Source organism: Polypterus senegalus, chromosome 7 (assembly GCF_016835505.1).
Source record: "Polypterus senegalus isolate Bchr_013 chromosome 7, ASM1683550v1, whole genome shotgun sequence".
Taxonomy (NCBI): Eukaryota; Metazoa; Chordata; class Cladistia; order Polypteriformes; family Polypteridae; genus Polypterus; species Polypterus senegalus.
In genome coordinates, this window is record NC_053160.1 from 111110118 (window position 1) to 111132968 (window position 22851).

Here is a 22851-nt window from a genome sequence, read left to right on the forward strand (position 1 = left end):
TTTATGACCAAAGGTACACCTGAGATTGATAAAAGGTCTTTATAAACTCAAGCAAAGGACACTTTGCTTTCTGTGAATACAATGATTCCAGTCGTACTGCTTGCTGTCTTCACTGTCAGTGGTATGTACATTTTTGAAAGGGTATGCTTAAAACATTCTGCAGTACAGTGAATCAATTTCTTGTGTATTAGTGAAAACTATGCATTTTCTCCAAGGTACTGGAAAATACTCCAATTGTTCTTTTGCTCTTTAAGCTTTTTAATACTTCTTCTCTTACTATTTTCATAACCCTTCTTTCGTATTACTTTGACTCCTTCATTAAATCTTCTAATCAACTACTATATACAGTGGTTGGCCTCTGTACCATTTAATACCACTTAATTTATTGCTAAGAGGCAACTAAGTGATCAGTAAAATATGGAGTTTAGAACTTTTAAACAATGGAAGCTGAAAGAAAAATTAACAAAGTAATAAGTGAAAGATCAGAAAAAAGTAGAACAGAGATGATGTGCTACAGTCCTCTGTGAAGACAAGACATTTGAACTAATGATAGCATGGAAACTTTGGAATTTGCAGGAAAAATGAAAAAAACAACAACATTTATTTATAGCACATTTTCATACAAATGTAGCTCAAAGTGCTTTACATGATGAAGAAACAGAAAAAGACAAAGTAAGAATTAAAAGTAGAGAACACTAATTAACATAGAATAAGAGTAAGGTCCGATGGCCAGGGAGGACAGAAAAAACAAAAATAACTCCAGACAGCTGGAGAGAAAAAATAAAATCTGCAGGGGTTCCAGGCCATGAGACCGCTCAGCCCCCTCTGGGCATTCTACCTAACATAAATGAAACAGTCCTCTTTGTATTTAGGGTTCTCACGAAAGGACTTGATGATGATGGTCATGCAGACTTCTGGCTTTTAATCCATCAATGTAGAAACATCATGGTGTTTTGATTAGGTGGTGGTAGCGCAGATCGCCACCACAGAAAACCGGGAAAAGAAGCAGAAGAGAGAGTAGGGGTCAGTACGGATTTTGGAGCCACCATGAATGGTAATGATAATTAATTGAATATGCAGAGCATCAGGATTAAACTAAGATGAAGCTATGAGAAGGCCATGTTAAAGTAATGAGTTTTCAGCAGTGTTTTAAAGTGCTCCACTGTATTAGCCTGGCGATTTTAGGTGCAGAACAGCAGAAGGCCACCTCACCACTTTTAAGTTTAGCTCTTGGAATTCTAAGCAGACACTTATTTGAGGATCTAAGGTTACGATTTGGAATATAAGATGTCAGACACTCCGATATATAAGATGGAGTGAGATTATTTAAGGTTTTGTAAACCATAAGCAGTATTTTAAAGTCAATTCTGAATGACACAGGTAACCAGTGTAGTGACATCAAAATTGGAGAAATGTGTTTGGATTTTCTTTTCCTAGTTAAGATTCTATCAGCTGCATTCTGTACTAGTTGCAGTTGATTTATGTCTTTTTTGGCTAGTCCTGAGTGGAGTGTGTTACAGTAATCTAGTCGACTGAAAACAAAAGCGTGAACTAATTTCTCAGCATCCTTCAATGATATGAGGTCTAACTTTTACTGTATTTCTTAAGTGAAAAAATGGTGTCCTAGTGATTAGATTAATATGTGATTTTAAATTCAGGTCAGAGTCAATAGTTACCCCTAAATTCTTTACCTCCTTCTTGACTTTTAATCCTAATGCATCAAGTTTATTTCTAATAACCTCATTATATCCGTTATTGCCAATCACTAAAATTTCAGCTTTTTCTTAATTTAGCTTGAGAAAATTACTACTCATCCACTCAGAAACACAAATAAGACATTGTGTTAGTGCAACAACAGAGTCGGGGTCATCCTGTGCTATTGATAAATACAGCTGCGTGTCATCAGCATAGCTGTGGTAGTTCACGTTATGCCCCGAGATAATCTGACCTAATGGAAGCATGTAGATCAAAAAGAGCAGCGGACCCAGGATAGAGCCTTGCGGAACACCATATAGAATATCATGTGTCTTTGAAGTATAATTACCACAACTAACAAAGAATTTTCTACCTGCCAGGTAGGGTTCAAACCAATTTAAGACACTGCCAGAGAGGCCCACCCATTGACTAAGGTGATTTCTAAGAATATTGTAATCAATGGTATCAAATGCGGCACTCAGATCTAAGAGGATGAGAACAGATAAATGGCCTCTGTCTGCATTTACCCACAAGTCATTTACTACTTAACGAGTGCAGTTTCTGTGCTGTGATTTGTTCTGAAATCCGACTGAAACTTATCAAGAATATCATGTTTATTGAGGTGGCCATTTAGCTGCATAATGACTGCTTTCTCTAGAATTTTACTTAAGAAAGGCAGGTTAGAAATGGGTCTAAAATTTTCAAAAGTAGAGGAGTCGAGATTATTTTTCTCTAGTAGGGGTTTAACTACAGCAGTCTTAAGACAGTCTAGGAAGACCCCCGTATCTAATGACGAGTTTACTATGTCAAGAATACTATCAAATAGTACGCCCGATACTTCTTTGAAAAAACTTGTTGGTATTGGATCAAGGACGCAAGTGTAGGGTCCCAGCTGAAAAATAATTTTATATAAATCAGGTAAATCTATCCTGGTGAAAGAATTTAATTTGTTTATAACGGAGTCTTGGGGCTTAAGAGGATGCGCAGTGTCGGGGAAATATACTATATGTGTGTGTGTGTGTGTGTGTGTGTGTATAAATGAGTAAAGGAGTGATTTTGCCAACTTTTGGATAGCACATATTTTTGATGAACTAAAAACTGATGCTAAGCCAAAATGTATTAAATAGTTTAGTGAAGTATCTGATCTCTTCACTCTGATGAACCGTACTGGTAGACAAGATCAGAGGATAATGTATTTATGCTAGACACATGCAGCAACAAGCAAATTTGCTAGAACCAAGTAATACGGCTGATGCAGATGATGCTTGCAATACTTCAGTTTAATTCAGTTTGTTTGTTTAGCACTCTTCACTAAGTTCAAGTGCAGAGTGCTGTGACAAGTTCTCAGGTAAAATGCAAGAATAAATTTTACAAATTTGAGTAATATTTGGTATACAGTTTTCTTATGTGCCTCTCTCAAGCTTGGTTCCTATCTTGCTCCTGATGCTGCTGGAATAAAGCCTGGGTTAATGCTCTGTTTTCAGATGGTTTCTGCCTGGCACTCCAGAAAATGAACTAAATGGTTTTGGCTCTTGGTATTTCAGAAAGATTAACACACAGAAACCAGAGAGACAGAAAGAAAAATCAGATGTTACTTTCCAGAGTCTATAATGCTAATCCACATTTAGCAAATTTTGCATTATTTTCTTAGCTTGTGAAATGTATAGACACATTTAAGTTGAATGTCTTTCTTTTAGCCTATGGGTGTGGAGTTCCCCCCATTGAGCCTTCTGTCACCAGGGTGGTGAATGGAGTGGACGCCCTTCCACACAGCTGGCCATGGCAGGTAAGAAAGGTTTTTGTAAGGGTGAACAAATTTCACATTAATATGGTTGTCTGCTGGGCAACCATCTTTGCAAATGTGGTAGTCTGGATAGTCTTTCTAGTAGCAAGGCTTTACATAGAGGATTGAGAGTTAACTGCAACTTTTTACGAGAATGTTTATTTGTACATTTTGTACACAAATGCATAGCATTTTTTTTACTTAAGTATAAAAAGAAGCAGCATCTTGGAAGAGAATATTTGAGCAAATATATGATTTTAAAGGATAATGTCATGTTAATGTGTGGTCTTTTTCCAAAATACATAAATGTACATATACATACATGGCAACCATCCATCCATTATCCAGCCCGCTATAGCCTAACTACAGGGTCATGGGGGTCTGCTGGAGCCAATCCCAGCCAACACAGGGCACAAGGCAGGAAACAAACCCCAGGCAGGGCGCCAGCCAACCACAGGGAGGATAGCAAGTAGTGTTTCTTATTTGTTTTTGAGATTGAATGTGCACTTATAGGTAAGGCTGAGAAATCAGCCAATGTTATGTTTTCAACGAGGTTCATTAATAATGAGAATTGTAGCTGTTCTTTACTGTGTTGAAAATGTAATCAAGATTATAAAAGCTGTAATATGTCACTATTGTCAATGTGACAAAATGGAAGATATTTACAAATTCGTACAGAGCACCAGAATCACGGGGTTAGGGAGAAAATAATCATACCCGGCATGACTCCTGCAACTTATTACAGAAAAAGCAACAAAACAAACCTGGACTTTTGTTGCAATAATGCAATTATTATAATAAACCTGCATTCATTGTAATTTAAGATGCTTCTTCCACACACCCTGGTAAGGTTTGCTTTTGTCAAGATACAGTTTCATTACAAGTAAGTGCTTCAAGCCAGCCTATAATATTGTTTCCTCTTTCATGAAGATCTCTCTGCAGTACCTAAAGAATGATGAGTGGAGGCACACATGTGGAGGCTCTCTGATTTCTACTAACTGGGTATTGACAGCTGCACACTGCATCAAGTAAGTCTGGTTGTTTCCACCCATCCATTATCCAACTCGCTATATCGTGACTACAGGGTCACGGGGGTCTGCTGGAGCCAATCCCAGCCAACACAGGGTGCAAGGCAGGAAACAAACCCCAGGCAGGGCGCCAGCTCTGGTTGTTTCATTTTGCATTTTTCTAGTTTACTGTCATTTTAGGTTTTCCTTAATTGTTCATAAATAGAATGTCCAAAATGACCTCAGGCGATGAAGAGAAACTACAGTTCTTTGGAGATCAAATTATAAGCAACCTTTTAATTAGAAATAAATATGTGCTTCTAAACAACTTTGCAATTGGTGTATTACACTGAGAATTTTCATGGCATGGCTCAGTAGAAGGGTCTGTGGAAATATCAAAGAAGAATTATTAGTAAATAAAAAAATTTTCAGAATTTGGAAAAATAAAATGAGGTGCTCACATGATCATTACCCTCATTAATTTCTCACATACTGTACATTTATTGTTGCATCTAACAACAATTTTCATCCCTTTGTTTTCCTCCCAGCAAAGCATTCACCTATAGAGTTGAAGTGGGAAAGCACAACCTTTTGGAAGTTGAGGCAGACTCCAGGGCCATTCTTGTGGAAAAGATGATTGTTCATGAAAAATGGAACCCTATTCTGGTTGCTCTAGGGTGAGTGAAAGAATCTGAATAACAAATTTTGAAGTGCACTTTGAGATATTTTTAAATGATAATTTGGCTTTTCAAAATTGTCAATCCATGCTACTAGCAAATAAGATTGTGAAATCACAAATAGCACCTTTTTATAGATAACCTGGCAAATACGGGATGATCTACAATGCTCAAATTTATGGATATAATTTAATTTAGTTTTCAGTGCCTATTGTAAAAGCTAACATTATAAAGTAAAGAAGTAAAATAACACCATACTCCTGGGGAGCATTAGCAGAAAATAAATCACTGATAGAATGTATTTGTGCTCTGACAGTGAACTACAAAAGAGGATTTGTGTTGGCAACAAGAGAAGCAAGCAATCAGAAAATAAAAATAAAGAGTCTAGTGGGTATAGAAAGAATATTGTTTAGAAAAGGGGTTAATTAAATTGAAAGGATTTGAAATAGATATGAAATTGCTAAGACCAAGGGTGGATTGGAGGGCAAATGGGAACAGATAATGTATATAATAGGGAATCCATGAAATCAGTTGTAGTCAAACCAATAACTATTCTGAAGTCTTTAAAATTATAAATATTATTAGCTAGGAGTAAACAGAATTAATGTTGGTATGGAGTCAGAAATTAAGTGGAATACATTGTAATCTCCTTATCACCCATTTACTTAAGCAAATAACAGAACATACTGTATCATTATCATCCAAACTGTGTAGTGTTTTAAGTTGCAAATTATACCACACTAAAATGACAACACCACATTTATAAGTGGTGGCTGCAGACAATAACTTAGATAAGTGTAGAAAAGCAATGTCATTTTTTTCTGGTAGAGAAAATCATGGCCACTGGGGTTCTGAATTTTGTTTATTTTTTATACCCCACTTTCCATTAAAGATTATTTTTTTAATTCACTGTTGATAACTAATTTTATCTCTGTGTCCTTGAGCAAGGTCCTTAACCTGCAATTGCTCTGTCCTGGGTATGACGTTAATCTGCATCGAGCCCTGCAGGAAGGTCCTTCAACTTACAGTGAAGAACTCTGGGGTTGTAGGATTGGCACTCCAGGCAATGTAATAAAACCTCACACTGTTCTACTCCATTTGACCTAGTGTGGTGCTAAGGTGTCACCCATTGCACGGCTGTACTCGGGTCAGAGAGAGCTCCTGAATTACTCAGTTCTGAAAACCAAGATCTGAAATTTCTGTGTCATATTTAGCTAGAAGACAATTTTTTATGTTTAAATTATTTTGTATTTTACCTTTTTTTGTCAAGGCATGCTGAAGGGAGACCTGGAGTAGTTTAGGGCAATTTCTTCATATAGTTGCCATGTCCAACCCAGTACTTAGATTCTCAAGTTATAGTCTGTGATGCACCATGCCAGCGACTTGTACACGATTTCTTTATCATATTTTTCCACACCCAAGTAACCCTCTGTTTCACACTTGGCAGTCTTTGTGCTGCTCAGATTGGAAACTTCCAGATTAAAGACCAGGGGCCTCATTTATAAACCTTGTATAGGCACAAAAAGAGGCTTAAAATGTGCATAAAGAACTTCCCACACAAGCATCGGAAAGCTTGTGTATATTTACAACAAATCTGACCCATGCGTAAGAAACATTTTAAAGAAACTGGGAAATGGCGAGAACCTTGATCAAGCTAGGAAATGCAGCCAGACCAGCCGATTGAAGGCTCATGCATATAATTCATGCCACAGAGTTATTATGTATGTTGACATGACAAACATATCACAACCTCTAAAGCATTGATTATAATGTACAGACTGTATTTTTGTTCCCTTTTAAGAAGGCCAATGCTGTATATTTGCACTAAAGAACTTTTTTGAGTTTTACTCAGTTTTTATAGCGTACCTGTTGTCACTTCTCAAGTAACTGGGTGACAGGTCAGGAATATCATAGCCAAGGTTTACTCTATCATACTCACTGTGCTGTGAGCTATCAGCTGACTGAGGAGGTGTTAGATTCAGTTCATCACTTTACCACATTCATATTGCAATCTAGGGAGAATGATGCTGTTTTTGTTAACTGTAAGCTGATACATTTACTTAACACGCAAGTCATATGTGATGGCAAAATAAGACTGTCAAATATCTTGTCTCTGTGGCCTGGGTCAACCCATGATTAATTTATTTTGAGGAAAACTGGTTTTGGCAGACGTGATTGTGCTGTGTGAAAAGGCTGGATTGTTGGTAAGATAACTTGCTGAACCCTAAGTTTTTCATTTGCTTGTACTATTTGTTCTATCTGTAATCATGTTATTACATGTGTCAGTTAAATATACTGTTAAAAAAATTAAAGGAACACTTTGTAATCAGAGTATAGTATCAAGTTAATGAAACTTCTGAGATATTAATCTGGTCAGTTAATTAGCAGAAGGGGTTGTTAATCAGATTCAGCTGCTTTGGTGTTAATGAAATTAACAACAGATGCACTAGAGGGGCAACAATGAGACAACCCCAAAACAGGAATGGTTTAACAGGTGGAGGAAACTGATATTTTTCCCTCCATCTTTTCTGACTGTTTTTTCACTAGTTTTGCATTTGGCTACAGTCCGTGTCACTACTGGTAGCATGAGGTGATATCTGGACCCTACAGAGGTTGCACAGGTAGTCCAACTTCTCCAGGAGGGCACATCAATACACACCATTGCCAGAAGGTTTGCTGTGCCTCCCAGCACAGTCTCAAGGGCATGGAGGAGATTCCAGGAGAGAGGCAGTTACTCTATGCGAGCCTGGACTGGGCCATAGAAGGTCTTTACCCCATCAGCAGAACTGGTATCTGCTCCTTTGTGCAAGAAGGAACAGGATGAGCACTGGCAACAAAATCACCTCCAGCAGGCCACTGGTGTGAATGTCTCTGATGAAACAATCACAAACAGACCTTATGAGGCTGGCCTGAGGGCCCAACATCCTCTAGTTGGCCCTGTGCTCACTGCCTGGCACCGTGGAGCTCGATTGGCATTTGCCACAGAATACCAGAGTTGGCAGAACCACCACTGGCATCCTGTGCATTTCACAGATGAGCTCAGGTTCACCCTGAGCACATGCGACAGACATGAAAGGGTCCGGAGAAGCCATGGAGAACGTTATGCTGCCTGCAACATCGTTCAGAATGACTGGTTTGGTGGTGGGTCAGTGATGATCTGGGGAGGCATATCCATGGAGGGATGCACAGACCTCAACAAGCTAGACAACGGCACCTTGACTGCCATTAGGTATTGGGATAATATCCTTGGACCCTATGCTGGTGCAGTGGGTCTTGGGTTCCTCCTGGTGCATGACAATGCCCGGCCTCATGAGGTGAGAGTATGCAGGCACTTCCTGGAGGATGAAGGAATTGATACCATTGACTGGCCCCTACACTCACCTGACCTAAATTCAATAGAACACCTCTTGGACATTATGTTTCGGTCCATCCAATGCGACCAGGTTGCACCTCAGACTATCCAGAAGCTCAGTGATGCCTTGGTCCAGATCTAAGAGTTGATCCCTCAGGACACCATCCATCATCTCATTAGGAGCTTGCCCCAACGCTGTCAGGCATGCATACAAACTACCGAGTACTATTTGGAGTTGCTGCAATGAAATTTCAGCAAATTGGACTAGCCTGCCGCATCATTTTTTCACTGTGATTTTCAGGGTCTTTGAATTCAGCCCTCTGTAGGTTGATTTTCATTTCCATCAAAAGATGTGGCATCCTTTCATTCCTAACACATTACCCAGTTTATATCAGTATAGATATCCAGCATTATGTGTTTTCAAAGTGTACCCTTGATTTTTTTTCAGCAGTTTATGATCTGCCTTGTCAGTTGCTGGCACCTTACACATTTTCCTGCTCACCAGAATGCAAAAGAGGTGCTAAAAGACTGCATATGATCTTGCATGCACAGTTATGGATTGCAGTCTTCAATACAGATGGCAGGGTCTTAACACATCAGGATGGAGGCTGCTCTACTAGTCAAGGAATGTCTGCAGTATCGTGATTGCATATGTATGTGGTTGATTAGCATTAAGGCACGTTCCCAAACTTATATTTACGAGATGCAAGTTATAAAGGTAAATTGCATATAACTGTGCATATGCCATGTTTTATAGATGTGATTTTTTTTGTGTACTCGTTTTCCTATTTTCTGCATATTTTCACAATCACATTCAAGAAAAGTTTCATAACTTTAGCCCCAGAACTAGTATTTCTTACTATTTTCCACACAAAACATCAAAATGTTTAACTGACCCAGTGCAAAATGTTTTTTTCTGTTTTCCAAAAAAGCCATGTTTTTTTCCCTCAAAACTAATGTTCTATTTTTTTTTTGTTAAATTAAATAGTCATTCTTATTTGATTACGCAACATTTTCCTGTTTTCATTTTCTGCACTAATGTTTATCTTCATTCATTGACTTTTCCCACACCAGAAAGCTCAAATTTCCCAATACTCACTTTAGGATGATTTATTTGCCTTTAGGATGACCTGATCAGTGGTCTGATCACAACCAATATTGTGGATGGAGTTTTCATGCAATTAAGAAAGTAAAATAGCACCACAACACACCAGGGGTCATTAACCAGCAATCTGAATACTGTATTGATGAGTATCTCTTATTTAGGGATATGTGGTAGTGCTGCGGCCTCCCAGACGCTGGTCATGTGGACTTTGTATTGTAACGGCTTACCCCTTACCCAGTTAGCAGCTACACCTCCCAGACCTGTGGCCTGGATAAATTACTAAGGTGAATCTTATAAAATGAAGCCATACCTCTAACAAATACAATTTTTCCCACAATCAACGGATTAAACAAAGGCACGCAAAAGCAGATATGTAAAATTAAGTGATTAATTATATTAAATGAAATAATAACAAAAAATAAAAATTTCACACACAAAAAAAAATAAATATATTTATAAATATAGTATGTTTATCCCTCCACCAAAATAAATACGTGACAACACCATATATACAATAACAAAACCCTCCCTTGTCACAGCAACATATAACCAACACAAAACAGGAATAAAGATAAATGGATACGGAAATAGAGGCATGGAACATGGCCCATTCGGACTTAATGTCCGAACGTCCGGCGTCTCAGGAGGGGGAAACAGTGCAGTGTCAACACCGTATATGGTGACCCAGTACACGCTGGAGGGACTATGTCTCTCGGCTGGCCTAGGAACACCTTGGGATTCTCCTGGAAGAGGTAGAAGTGGCCCGGGGAGAGGGAAGTCTGGGCATCTCTGCTCAAGCTGCTGCCCCCGCGACCCGACCGCGGATAAGCGGAAGAGGATGGATGGATGGATATGGAAATGCCAATGATCGTGAATTTGAGTCCGAGTATAAAACTGTCCTGAATACGGATGACTGTTCAACAGATAAGTGATTTGTTTGAATTACCCGGAAAAATATAAAGCAACCTCACCGTGAATCCTCGGCAGATGGTGGACAATGTAGTTCAACCCTGGGGTCTCTGGTGATGATTGAATCGATGTAAGTCTGGCAAAATGAAAAACAAACAGGATCCCAAGCACGGTATAGAAAAATAGCAGGTACTGGCGGTAATGAATTGTGATCTGTCTTTCTCCTTCTCCTCTCTCTGTTCCCTCCTGATTGGTTATATAGTGATGAGCTGGCTGTACTTGATTAATTGTGAACAGGTGTTTTCCATCTTGGTGCTGCGGTCTTCCATCATCCGTCCCCTCTGTATTTACGGGGACAACCTTCACTGACGCACACATGATAAACAGCAAACGGGACGATGGAAACAAAACACACTCAGCACAAACATTGACAACACTATTACTACTATGTAGCCCCGCTACAGTATATTCTCCTCATGTGAAAGTGGAGTTTCCCCCCACATCCCCAAACATACGTAGATTGTGTGAATTGGTAATTCCAAATTAGTGTTAGTGGGAGTATTAATGGGTGTCTGTGCAACTGGGTATAGCAATCTATTTGTCTAAATGCTGAAAAATTATTTTAAAGTAAGCCGGGGCTCAAACCATCTAAAACAAAGCACAGGTAATATCGATGGAACATATGCATGATGGCAGCATACATAGTCAAGAATGTCTCTACAATAGCTTAGCCTACCACTGTATGCAGCTAAGAAGGCTACTGAAATAATATATTTGAAGTACTGTTCACTTAATATTTAGTTAGCAAAACAGTTAACTGTAGATAAAATAAAAGTGCACCAAGGTGTATGCATAATATTGCTAGGCTAAAACCTCAGATATTCAATGCCAGGTGTTAAACCACTGAATTCAACAACAGACGAAATGAACTTAAAAGTATGACAACTGAATCTCTGTCGCAATCACAATGAAAATCGTAGTCAACTACTGTCCAGAATTTTTATTTAATTTCTATTTAAAATGCATTTATGATGATATCCATCCATCCATTCTCCAACCCGCTGAATCCGAACACAGGGTCATGGGGGGTCTGCTGGAGCCAATCCCAGCCAACACCGGGCACAAGGCAGGAACCAATCCTGGGCAGGGTGCCAACCCACCATTTATGATTATATGTATATTATAATAATGGATGGACAGGGATCCCAGCTGAGATGAACCCTATTCTCTTACCTGGCTGGAAGGCCAGTATAATGGATGATAAGAAAGGGAGATGTAATATTCCCTGTACTGGCCAGGAGATAAAAGGAGTCTACCAATAAATGAAGAAAATAGCCAGACACCATTTAAAATGGCAGAATTTCACAAAATTGTTATACTTTCAAAAAAAACACACATATGCTATTTTACGATATGGATGCAATCCCAAGACACAGATTAATACTTGAGAATATTTTTGACTTGAAAATGATAATATTTTATAAGTTTTAAGGCTTTTTTCCAGTTTACATTGATGCCCTGTTGACCTTGTTTTAAACCACAAGAATTTGTTTACAAAAATTGCTTCACTTAAAAAGATTATTTTTCTTGGCAAACTAATGTATACTATAATAATTAAAAAATAATTTGACTTGGACAAATACTAAACCTATCCTTTAGTAATAATATTATTAATACCAATAATATAATATAACTAAATGAAGGCCTACCTACATATCAGTTAAACCATTTACTTTTGCTTCTTTGTCTTTCTTTGATTAGGAATGATATTGCAGTTGTTAAACTGGCTGAACATGTTACTTTGAGCAGCAGTATCCAGCTGGCATGCATCCCTGACCCTGGCACAATCCTGCCCAACAAAGAACCATGTTACATCACAGGCTGGGGCCGACTTTACAGTAAGTAAATTCATTCAGTATTGTACGAGCATCACCCAGGAGCAGAAAAACATGTTTTTCCTTCAAAGCCTATAGTAATGTGCCTTAGCTGTGAATCAGAGCAATGACCTAAATGTTAGGTCGAGATTCAGTCTGCAAATTGAATACACAGTTGTTTTTTTCCTAATGCACAAATGTAGTCTCACTTTTTTTATTCATTTTTGAATGCTGCAAATGCTGTGTAATATTAACCTCTCCAAGAAATAATGTGATAGGACTTAATTTTTGTCTTGGGCTTTGACTTACCTAGAAGTGTTATACATTTTCTATTGATTTTTGTCTTGACATAAAATGTAAAACATTTGTGTAGTTTGCCTCCACTGAAAATGAATGTTATTAGTACAGTATCTGCTTACTGATTACTAGGGATGTTGGAGGGCCAGACGTAGAATCAGAAATAGATAAATGATTGGAGAAAATCATGTGACACTTCATTGTGATGGCTGCTTAAAGCATGAGCTTCTATATCTTGCACCTACTGTAATCATCCTTTTGACTATTAATCCCCATATGTCAGGATCTCCTTTTTCTGCATCTGTAAGGGGTTTTACACCCTAAACAATTTAGGGATGCACAAACTTTAAAGGAGCAACAAGAAATATTAATCAGTGGATAGGCTGAGATCAGAACTAGTAGAAGAATTATTCAGAACTAAAAACCAAAACCAGAAATGCTGAACCAAATCATACTCTAAATAAGGAAAATCTTAACTCAAGACTTCACTCTAACTAGAAGCTGAAATAATTCAGTATTTGAATCCACTTTTTGAATGCCTGAAGCTGCACACAGCTTACTTAAAAAGACAGGGGGTGATAACGTATAATGTGACTTCCATGTCAGTTGACCAGCAATCATCATAGTAAAAATGTAAACAATGGGACTGCACCAATGCAAGGGTGTTCATAAAATGATAATGACCACAAGACAGAGCCTTCGATTCTCTTGCTTTTTTTTACTGTTTTAATCATTACACAGGGTATATGAAAGGCAGGAAACCTGCTGAGTTTGAAGTATTGATATTGTTGGGGTGTTGCTGGTCAGTAAGTAGTAATATGGGAGGGATGGATCCCAAGTTGTGCAAAACTTCACCTAAATTAGATCATATTCTGAATTCACTAGATGTTGAGCACTGTTTACCCCCCACTATGTATTTGTTTGTATTATTTTGTTAATCATTTACTTTTCTTGATAATAGCTAATCTTATCATTATTTCTTGGAGCCTTAGGGCCTCAAACTCCATCCCGCTTCATCTGAATGTGCTGGGTGTTCTTTGTACTTGCAGCCTCCAGTTAAATTATTTCTTTAAATACAACACATTAAGTCAGCTTGTGCTTTTATTGATAAAGTACAATACAAAACTGATGAGAAATGTATTATATGAAAATATTTATATTAATTAATATGGAGAAAACCAGTGCATTGGAATGATAGCTGTGCTATCCAGAATGAAAGCCGACATTAATACATAAAGAAAATCAAACTCCTATTAAAGAGATGAAACATTTGGAAAAAAGGTACTGTAAAATAACGCAAAAAATAATTAAGGCCATGCCACATTCCCGAAGTTTGTTATGTAAACATTGTATCGACCATTTCCTAAATCCCTCAGTAATAGCCTTCTTTTTTTCTGCCCATTATAAAATACAATCTCTAACTCTCTAACCCTATCGGTTTTAGATTCATCTTTTATTTTATTGAGTCTTTTAGATCATTGTGTTTATTTTACGCAGCTTCATTACCTCCTCTCCCCTCTATGTATCCCTCACTTGAAATACACCACCTCTTTTTTACAAAATCTAACATTTCTGTCATCAGCTTGGAAATAAACTATAGGATTTTCTTGCATGTAACCAGTGCTCAAAACATTATTCTAATGCAATCTGCATTGCAGTTAAACATTTAAACAGTTAAACATTCTAACTCACCAAACCCATATTAAATTCCTAATAATCTCTGAATTAAAATCTAGACAGTTTAGAAAAAAGGCACCTCCTGTTGTTTGAGAAGGATCTTGAGCAACAGATTATTAAGGATAGAGCTAAACTCAATGCTCTATTGATTTAAAGAACAAAGAGTCTAATCCAATGCACCCACAGTTAAACATTGGGCACCAAGCACAATAACTTACATTAAGTGTTAGAAAGTGTGACACATTGGCATTGTCATGGAGAGAACCATGACAATGTAGGACTTTGAACAAGGAGTTGACATAAGGGCCTGTTTTAAGTTATCCCATAAAACCAAGTTAGGGACCCACTTCTTTGTGAGAAACATCAGGGGTGCCACCCCCTCGGAAAAATGAGGGACAGACCAAAGGGTATTCCCCCATTAATCCTAAAAAAGCTTGGACTTCATGCTTTAGTCTTTGAAATTGAGCCGTTTCATGACAGCATCAACTTTGGCACATTATGATCATACTGTACCTCTGATTACTTAGAAGTCCAAGCATTTAGCCTCAGCCATCTCAAAATAAATTTTTTGGGTTGATTCAAAGACCTTCATCCCTTAGTGCTAGAAGTACACCCTGTACATGCTTCACGTGTTCCACCTAGCTTCCGGAATAGATCAATACATCAACTAAATCGGTAGAAATATAGGCATTGTGGGAACGAAGCACTGTATCCACCAGACATTTTTAGGTTTCTTGTGCCCCATGCAGTCCTAATGGGAGTAAATGATACTGTCAATGGCTGCTAGGGATGCTAAACATGGTCTTCGCCTTAGTGGATCCTTTAAAGGAATTTGCCAGCACCCTTTTATCATGTTAAGAATGCTCAAATATTGGGCTTTACCAAGTCACTCGGAGTTCATCCACTTGTGGCATCGGGTAACCATTGAATTGAGAAACTTGATTAAGTCAGCAAAAGACATTGCAAACGCACCAAATTCCATCCGGCTTTGGAACCAGAATGATGGGAATAGATCAGGAACTACGACTCTCCCCTATCACTCCAAGATCTAGTATCTTTCTGATGTCACGTTACACTTTCACTTGTTTTTATAGACATTTTTAGACTATAACTCCTGGTTCAGTAATGATGTCATGCACAATAAGAGAAGTTCTTCCAGGTAGCTTATTCACCACTTCTGGGATAGACAAGATGGCTTCCTCGAGCTACTGTCACTGGGCATCATATCTACACCAAATTTAAAGGTTGTTTTCTGAGCAAAGAAGAAACAAGGTTTTCCAGAGTAGGGATCATGTTCCCTGTCCTTTCACAGTTTCAACAAATTAACATGGTATACTTGTTCTGCTCTTCAGCAATTCAGTTGTTTATCCAAACAGTCAACCAGTCCCTTTCTCTGCTTAAATTTGTATGGGCCTTGCCAACGTGCCAGTAATTTGGAGTGGAAGAAGGGAATGAGGCCTCCTGGCTAGAACTCATGCAGAGTAGATCCACAATCTGGTCTGATTATGCATGCTTCATATTCTCTTTTAATTTTGGCTGAAACTTTATTGCTTAACTGCATGATGTAGGATTTCTTGATAGATAAATAATCAAATACACACATCTTGGGTTGGCAAATTAATGCAGTAAAGGGGTGTCGGATCTTTGTTTCACATTCTGGCTGGGACACCAGAAATATGAAGAGATCTGTACAATTTATGAACAATGTCAATAAATGGGCGAAAGACAAACAACACAAAACATAAAATAACAAAAGCTTACTTTAACTTTTAATCTTCTGTAGAAAAAGGCACAAAATATATCAATTCTACCTCTTGGTTTAGGTAGAACTTTCCTTTCTTATAGGAAGAGGCACATGAACTACAAATCCTGAATTTTCAATTCATGAGGTTAAGATGGATATGTTTTCTGGCTGGTTATGGAGTTTCTGTTGCCAGCAAGTGCTGTTCATTTGCTCACAGTAGGTACCCTTTGCCTAGGCTCAGGGACCAACCCCACCACACCAGGTTCTTTATCTCAGTGTGTGTGTGTGTGAAATGCTTTACGTTTGAATTTAGGATGAGAAACTCATAACAGTTAACTTTAATACCATTGTGCATTAGCTGGTTTGCCCACTCTATTAAACTGCAGTTAATACTTCTCAGGATCAAAGTATAATGATAGCTTGGGATGAGCGGTGCTTGGTTCCTTTCTTTGTCAGATTTCTTCAGACACATGGAAGGATTTTTCAGTGCACTTTTCCTTGTTCAGGATAGTCTACTTCTTGGCTTTTGTGTTGCACCTTCTGGTTGCAGGTTACACTGCAGTCTTCTCTTCCAGTTTTACACAAAGTGTCGTCCGATACTAGACTTGTTACTCCTGCTCAGTCATCTGGTTTATCAGTCAGCGACTGTCGTTAGAAAGTTGAATGCATGGTTTAAATACAGTCACTTTCTCTCTTTTGCTTCTGTCCACACTGTACCTCGGCAAGCACTTTTTTAAGTGCTTACTTTTGAGTAGTTTGGCAAAGGTGAATGGCCCGTTAGGACTTTTATTTGGGATGCCTACACGTGCAAAGACCCCTACCCATATCCATGCAATGTTTTTAGAATTGGCTTGGCTCAGGAGAATATGCTATTAATATGGATATCATGTAGCATTTTCTACTATAACCAGAATATATTTATGATCACGTGCAGAGGGTTCAAGGGGTCTTACAATAGTTACCTCAATGTGCTAAAATGGAGGTGAGCTAGACAGGAATAGAGAAGAGCAGTCCATCTGAGCAATCTGCCACAATTGACACTCTGGACAGGAAGCACAAAAGGAGTGGACACCATCTTTAATTCCCAACAAGAAAACTAGAGTTTAATCTGTTCCAATGTCTTTTCACATCCCTAGTGGGCTCTTAGTTGATAAGTATCTGCTAGTTCACAGACTTGATGCCTGTAAGTTAGTGGAACCAAAAACAATGACCTCACCCTCATGCTCAGCTACACATAGAATAAGTCATTCAAAGTGCAGACCAGGTGGCAATGGATATTTTTTATGTTGCCCATTGATCAGAAAAACCTCATTCTTGGCAGACTTGAGGGAATTCTAGTTCCATTGTTCTCTTTTGAATGAAGCTGGAATTTGCCTGAATTGAACATGTAACTCAAAAAAAGGGTCCAGGGCAACATCAGGAGGTGGTGCAATGTTCCATGATGACTCACAATCCGTCTCCATAGAGACTTCCGTGCTAAGCAGTGTTACAAAACTCCCATCAAACTGGGTGACCATGTCACCTTGTTCTTTGCTTCTGATAACCCATTGCCAGCTTGCAATTTGTCAAACCATATACTGTAAACATCAGAAATGTAATTCACCTCAGTTAATACACCTTACCTGCCTATGCAGAGAATATGCATTTTGAAAACTTACTGTCATTATGAAAAAAATGGAAAATTATAATGTGGGCTTTACCCTTTCTAGAAATGAAGTTTTTTCTTCACAGTAGAAGGTAAGAAGATGAGTTGTGGCGAGAGAATTTTTGTCTTTTTTTTTTTGCATTATGATTCTGTTGTTCTTGTTCATTTCTTGCAGCAAATGGACCAATTTCTGACAATTTACAGCAAGCCCTTATGCCAGTGGTAGATTATGACACCTGTTCTAAACCAGACTGGTGGGGGTTTGGAGTAAGAAACACTATGGTTTGTGCAGGAGGTGATGGCATTGTTGCTGGATGCAATGTAAGTAGTGGCCACAAAAAAAAAAATTAAAAAAAAAGAAATATATCCTGTGTAGCATGACAACATATTTAATATATACACTGATTTGCCACAACATTAAAACCATTGACCGATGAAGTGAATCATGATGATTATCCTATTAAAATGGCTAGGGGTGTGATATAATAGGGTGATGGTGAACAGTCATTTCTTGAAAGCAATGATTTTGGGCAGGCAGCTTTAATGATCTGCCTGATCTGTGTGTGTATATATAAACTGCTCCAAAAAATTAAAGGAACACTTTGAAAACACATCACATCTCAATGGGGAAAACACATCATGCTGGATATCTATACTGATATAGACTGGGTAATGTGTTAGGAATGAAAGGATGCCACATCGTTTGATGAAAATGAAAATTACCAAGCTACAGAAGACTGAATTCAAAGTGAAAAAATGAAGAGGTAGGCTAGTCCATTTTGACAAAATTTCATTGCAGCAACTCAAAAATGTACTTAGTAGTTTATATGGCCCCCACGTGCTTGTATACATGCGTGGCAATGTCAGGGCATACTCCTAATGTAATGACAGATGGTGTCCTGGGGGATCTCCTTCCAGATCCCGACCAGGGCATCACTGATCTCCTGGGCAGTCTGAGAAGCAACATGGCGGCGTCGGATGGACCAGAACATGATGTCCAAGAGGTGCTCTATTGGATTAAGGTCAGGCGGGCATGGGGGCCAGTCAATGGTATCCAGGAATTCCTTCATCCTCCAGGAACTGCTTCTCGCCACATAAGGCCGAGCATTGTCGTGCACCAGGAAGAACCCATGACCCATTGCACCAGCATAGGGTCTGACAATGGGTCCAAAGATTTAATCCTGATACCTAATGGCAGGGGTGGCACGGTAGTGCAGTGGGTAGTGCTGCTGCCTCACAGAAAGGAGACCTGGGTTCACTTCTTGTGTCCTCCCTGTGTGGAGTTTGCCTGTTCTCCCCGTGTCTTCGTGGGTTTCCTCCGGGTGCTCCAGTTTCCTCCCACAGTCCAAAGACATGCAGGTTAGGTGCATTGGCGATCCTAAATTGTCCCTAGTGTGAAATAGTGCTTGGTGTGTATGTGTGTGTGTCCTGCGGTGGGCTGGCACTCTGTCCGGGGATTTGTTCCTGCCTTGCACCCTGTGTTGGCTGGGATTGGCAACAGCAGACCCCTGTCACCCTGTGTTAGGATATAGTGGGTTGGATAATGACTGACTGATGAACCTAATGGCAGTCAAGGTGCCGTTGTCTAGCCTGTAGAGGTCTGTGTCCCCCTCCATGAATATGCCTCCCCATACCATCACTGACTCGCCACCAAACCAGTCGTGTTGAATGATGTTACAGGGAGCATAACATTCTCCACAGCTTCTCCAGACCCTTTCATGTCTGTCACATGTGCTCGGGGTGAACCTGCTCTCATCTGTGAAAAGCACAGGGTGCCAGTGGTGGACCTGCCAATTCTTGTATTCTATGGCTAAAGCCAGTCGAGCTCCACAGTGCAGAGCAGTGAGCACATGGCCTCATGAAGTCTGTTTCTGATTGTTTGGTCAGAGACATTCACACCAGTGGTCTGCTGGAGGTCATTTTGTAGGGCTCTGACGGTGCTCATCCTATTCCTCTTTGCCGAAAGGAGCAAATGCCGGTCCTGCTGATGGGTTAATGACTTTCTATGGCCTTGTACAGCTATCCTAGAGTAACTGCCTGTCTCCTGGAATCTCCTCCATGCCCTTGAGACTGTGCTGGAAGACACAGCAAACCTTCTGGCAATGGCAGATATTGATGTACCATCCTGGAGGACTTGGACTACCTGTGCCACCTCTGTGGGGTCCAGGTATCGCCTCATGCTACCAGTAGTGACACTGACCCAGGCCAAATGCAAAACTAGTGAAAAAATAGTCAGAAAAGATGAGGAGGGAAAAATGTCAGAGGCCTCCACCTGTTAAACCCTTCATTCCTGTTTTGGGGGTCATCTCATTGTTGCCCCTCTAGTGCATCTGTTGTTAATTTCATTAACACCAAAGCAGTTGAAACTGATTAACAACCCCCTCTGCTACTTAACTGACCAGATCAATAACCCAGAAGTTTCATTGACTTGATGCTATACTCTGATTTAAAAGTGTTCCTTTAATTTTTTGAGCAGCATGTATTATACATACAGATATCCTACTGAATTTTTGTCCTTTTCCAGGGTGATTCTGGTGGTCCCCTGAACTGCAGGAATGGTCGTGGGATCTGGGAGGTTCATGGTATCGCAAGCTTTGTGTCTGGGTTGGGCTGCAACTATGAGAAGAAACCAACAGTCTTCACTCGAGTGTCAGCCTTCAATGATTGGATTGAAAAGGTACAAGTTAGCACTTCTTATTAAGCAATACACCCTTAAAATATGTCAATGCTATTAGGCTCATACTTTGGTATGCAAACAAATAAGTGCAGCAGCAGTAGTTATCCAACAGTGCAAGATTCTCTTTTATCACTGTTTGTGTATCATTAGCATGCACCATAAACAATATTAATACAGTAATCTATGAAGACATAGGAATACTTATACAAGCACTTATATTTAATTTGCTTGAATAACCTTTTCATGAGTTGATTATTCAGATAACACATCATTTGGGTATTGTATTACACTATGGATTACAAAATAGATGGATGGGTTCTGTTCACCTTTTCATCTTTATGCATAATTCATTCCCATTCTTCTTTCTTTGTTATCAAGAGGTAAAAAGGAAGATATAATAATAAAAATGTTAGAAAGATGTGTTTCATAAAGTTAAAATCAGTAATTATAGAAAATACCTATTCCTAAGTCAGTAAGCTGCTAGATCTAACACTAAGAAGCAAAAAGATGTTCATAATAATGTAACATACAAGAAAAAATGCCATACTTCAGGACCTTTATAGGGTCATCTATGGTTTACTTTTTTTCTTAAAATCTCAGTGAAGTAGGCATTCACATACTATGTAGATCTTTTAAACTACCAGCACAAATAATAATTAGAATGAAGTCCCTCCTCCATCAACCCATTTTGTATAATAATGAAGAGTAACATATAATAAATTAATTCAATTTCACCTCTCAATTACAAATTCAAATTATTAAATGAAAATGCAGTCTCTATTTTGCTAGTCTATGTGCAAGGATTCTGAAAAAGTGTAAAATAAAATGAAAAAACACAATTTGCAATTTCATTTTCATACATATAAGATTAATTTGTGAAAATTAAAAAAAAAAATAAATCAGCAATTCTATAAATGCTGGCTGAATCAGAGAATTCTCTTATGGACAAGGCAGGCTAGAAACTGAATACTAAGAGTATCAATTCATTTTCAGCTACATATATATGTCATTATAAATTGACAGTGTTTTGTGAATAATTATGACTTAAAATATATTAATTGATTTTTTTCTATAACATATTTTCTTGTATTTGTTTTTCAGGCTATTTCTGAAAACTAATTTAAGAAGATACTTGTCTTATTAATAAATACATCTGCAAATAATTCAACTTTGTACTGTTGTTAATTTTCAGAAAAATCTAGTTTTAACAGTGTGTTTTCTTTATGTCATATGTGGTGTTCGCATTACATTGTGCTTACATCACCATAAATACTGTAAGGAGTACTGAGATAAAAAAGACACAGGACACAGATTGACAGTTCAGCTCCCTGTATATTTGTGTCTGCTGCATGTTTGTTTGCCTTTTTTTTTTAATCTGGAAACACTTTTCTAAACCTCTCTGCAGTTAAAAAAACAGAACATCTCTAAAACAAGAAATGCATATACACTCTCCTACTTTAAAACTGATGCTGTTTCACATACTAAACCGCTCTGCCCTTATCCACCCGAATTGAAAGTTTGATCTACTTACTTACTGTGGTTTGTGTATTTAGGTATCACTCTTTGACAATTATACAAAATGTTTTCATAACATTATACTGCAGTGGGTTGGCACCCTGCCCAGGATTGGTTCCTGCCTTGTGCCCTGTGTTGGCTGGGATTGGCTCCAGCAGACCCCCGTGACCCTGTATATAAAGTCAAAACTTGATTATATAAAGTCACTGTCAGAATAAATAAAGTCAAAACTTGAATATATAAAGTCAGTGTCGGTATATATAAAGTCAAAACTTGAATATATAAAGTCATCCCAAATATATAAAGTCAAAACCTGAGTATATACAGACGGCACTGGAATATATAAAGTCAAAACTTAAATATATAAAGTCAGCGTCAGAATATACAAAGTCAGCGCTGGAATATCCATCCATTTCCCAACCCGTTGAATCCGACCACAGGGTCACAGGGGGTCTGCTGGAGCCAATCCCAGCCAACACTGGGCGCAAGGCAGGAACCAATCCTGGGCAGGGCACATGCATCATTTTCAAAACATTAACCGAACAGTGTTTTTTTAATTTATTTTTCTGAATATGTTTTTGTTAACTTAGTTCAGTTCAGAGTCGTTTCAATCAATATATTCAGCTTTTGACTTTATATATTCAGAAACAAGTTTGACTTTATATGCACTCACCTAAAGGATTATTAGGAACACCATACTAATATGGTGTTTGACCCCCTTTCGCCTTCAGAACTGCCTTAATTCTACGTGGCATTGATTCAACAAGGTGCTGAAAGCATTCTTTAGAAATGTTGGCCCATATTGATAGGATAGCATCTTGCAGTTGATGGAGATTTGTGGGATGCACATCCAGGGCATGAAGCTCCCGTTCCACCACATCCCAAAGATGCTCT

General features: G+C 38.6%; 1 protein-coding gene across 1 annotated transcript; it reads left to right on the forward strand.

Moving 5' to 3' along the window:
• The first annotated feature begins 72 nt into the window (after positions 1-72).
• Positions 73-21605, forward strand: ela3l (elastase 3 like). The gene is made up of 8 exons (XM_039759160.1): positions 73-121; positions 3393-3481; positions 4409-4506; positions 5034-5162; positions 12290-12426; positions 17941-18086; positions 20290-20442; positions 21544-21605. The coding sequence occupies exons 1-8, from the start codon at positions 82-84 to the stop codon at positions 21559-21561; spliced, it is 810 nt and encodes a 269-aa protein (XP_039615094.1). The 5' UTR covers positions 73-81; the 3' UTR covers positions 21562-21605.
• The last annotated feature ends 1246 nt before the right edge of the window (positions 21606-22851 follow it).

Coding starts and splice junctions, on each gene's coding strand:
- ela3l (XM_039759160.1), top strand. CDS start 82: ATGATTCCAGTCGTACTGCTTGCTGTCTTCACTGTCAGTG. Junction 122..3,392: donor TGCTGTCTTCACTGTCAGTG/GTATGTACATTT, acceptor TCTTTCTTTTAG/CCTATGGGTGTGGAGTTCCC. Junction 12,427..17,940: donor AGGCTGGGGCCGACTTTACA/GTAAGTAAATTC, acceptor CATTTCTTGCAG/CAAATGGACCAATTTCTGAC.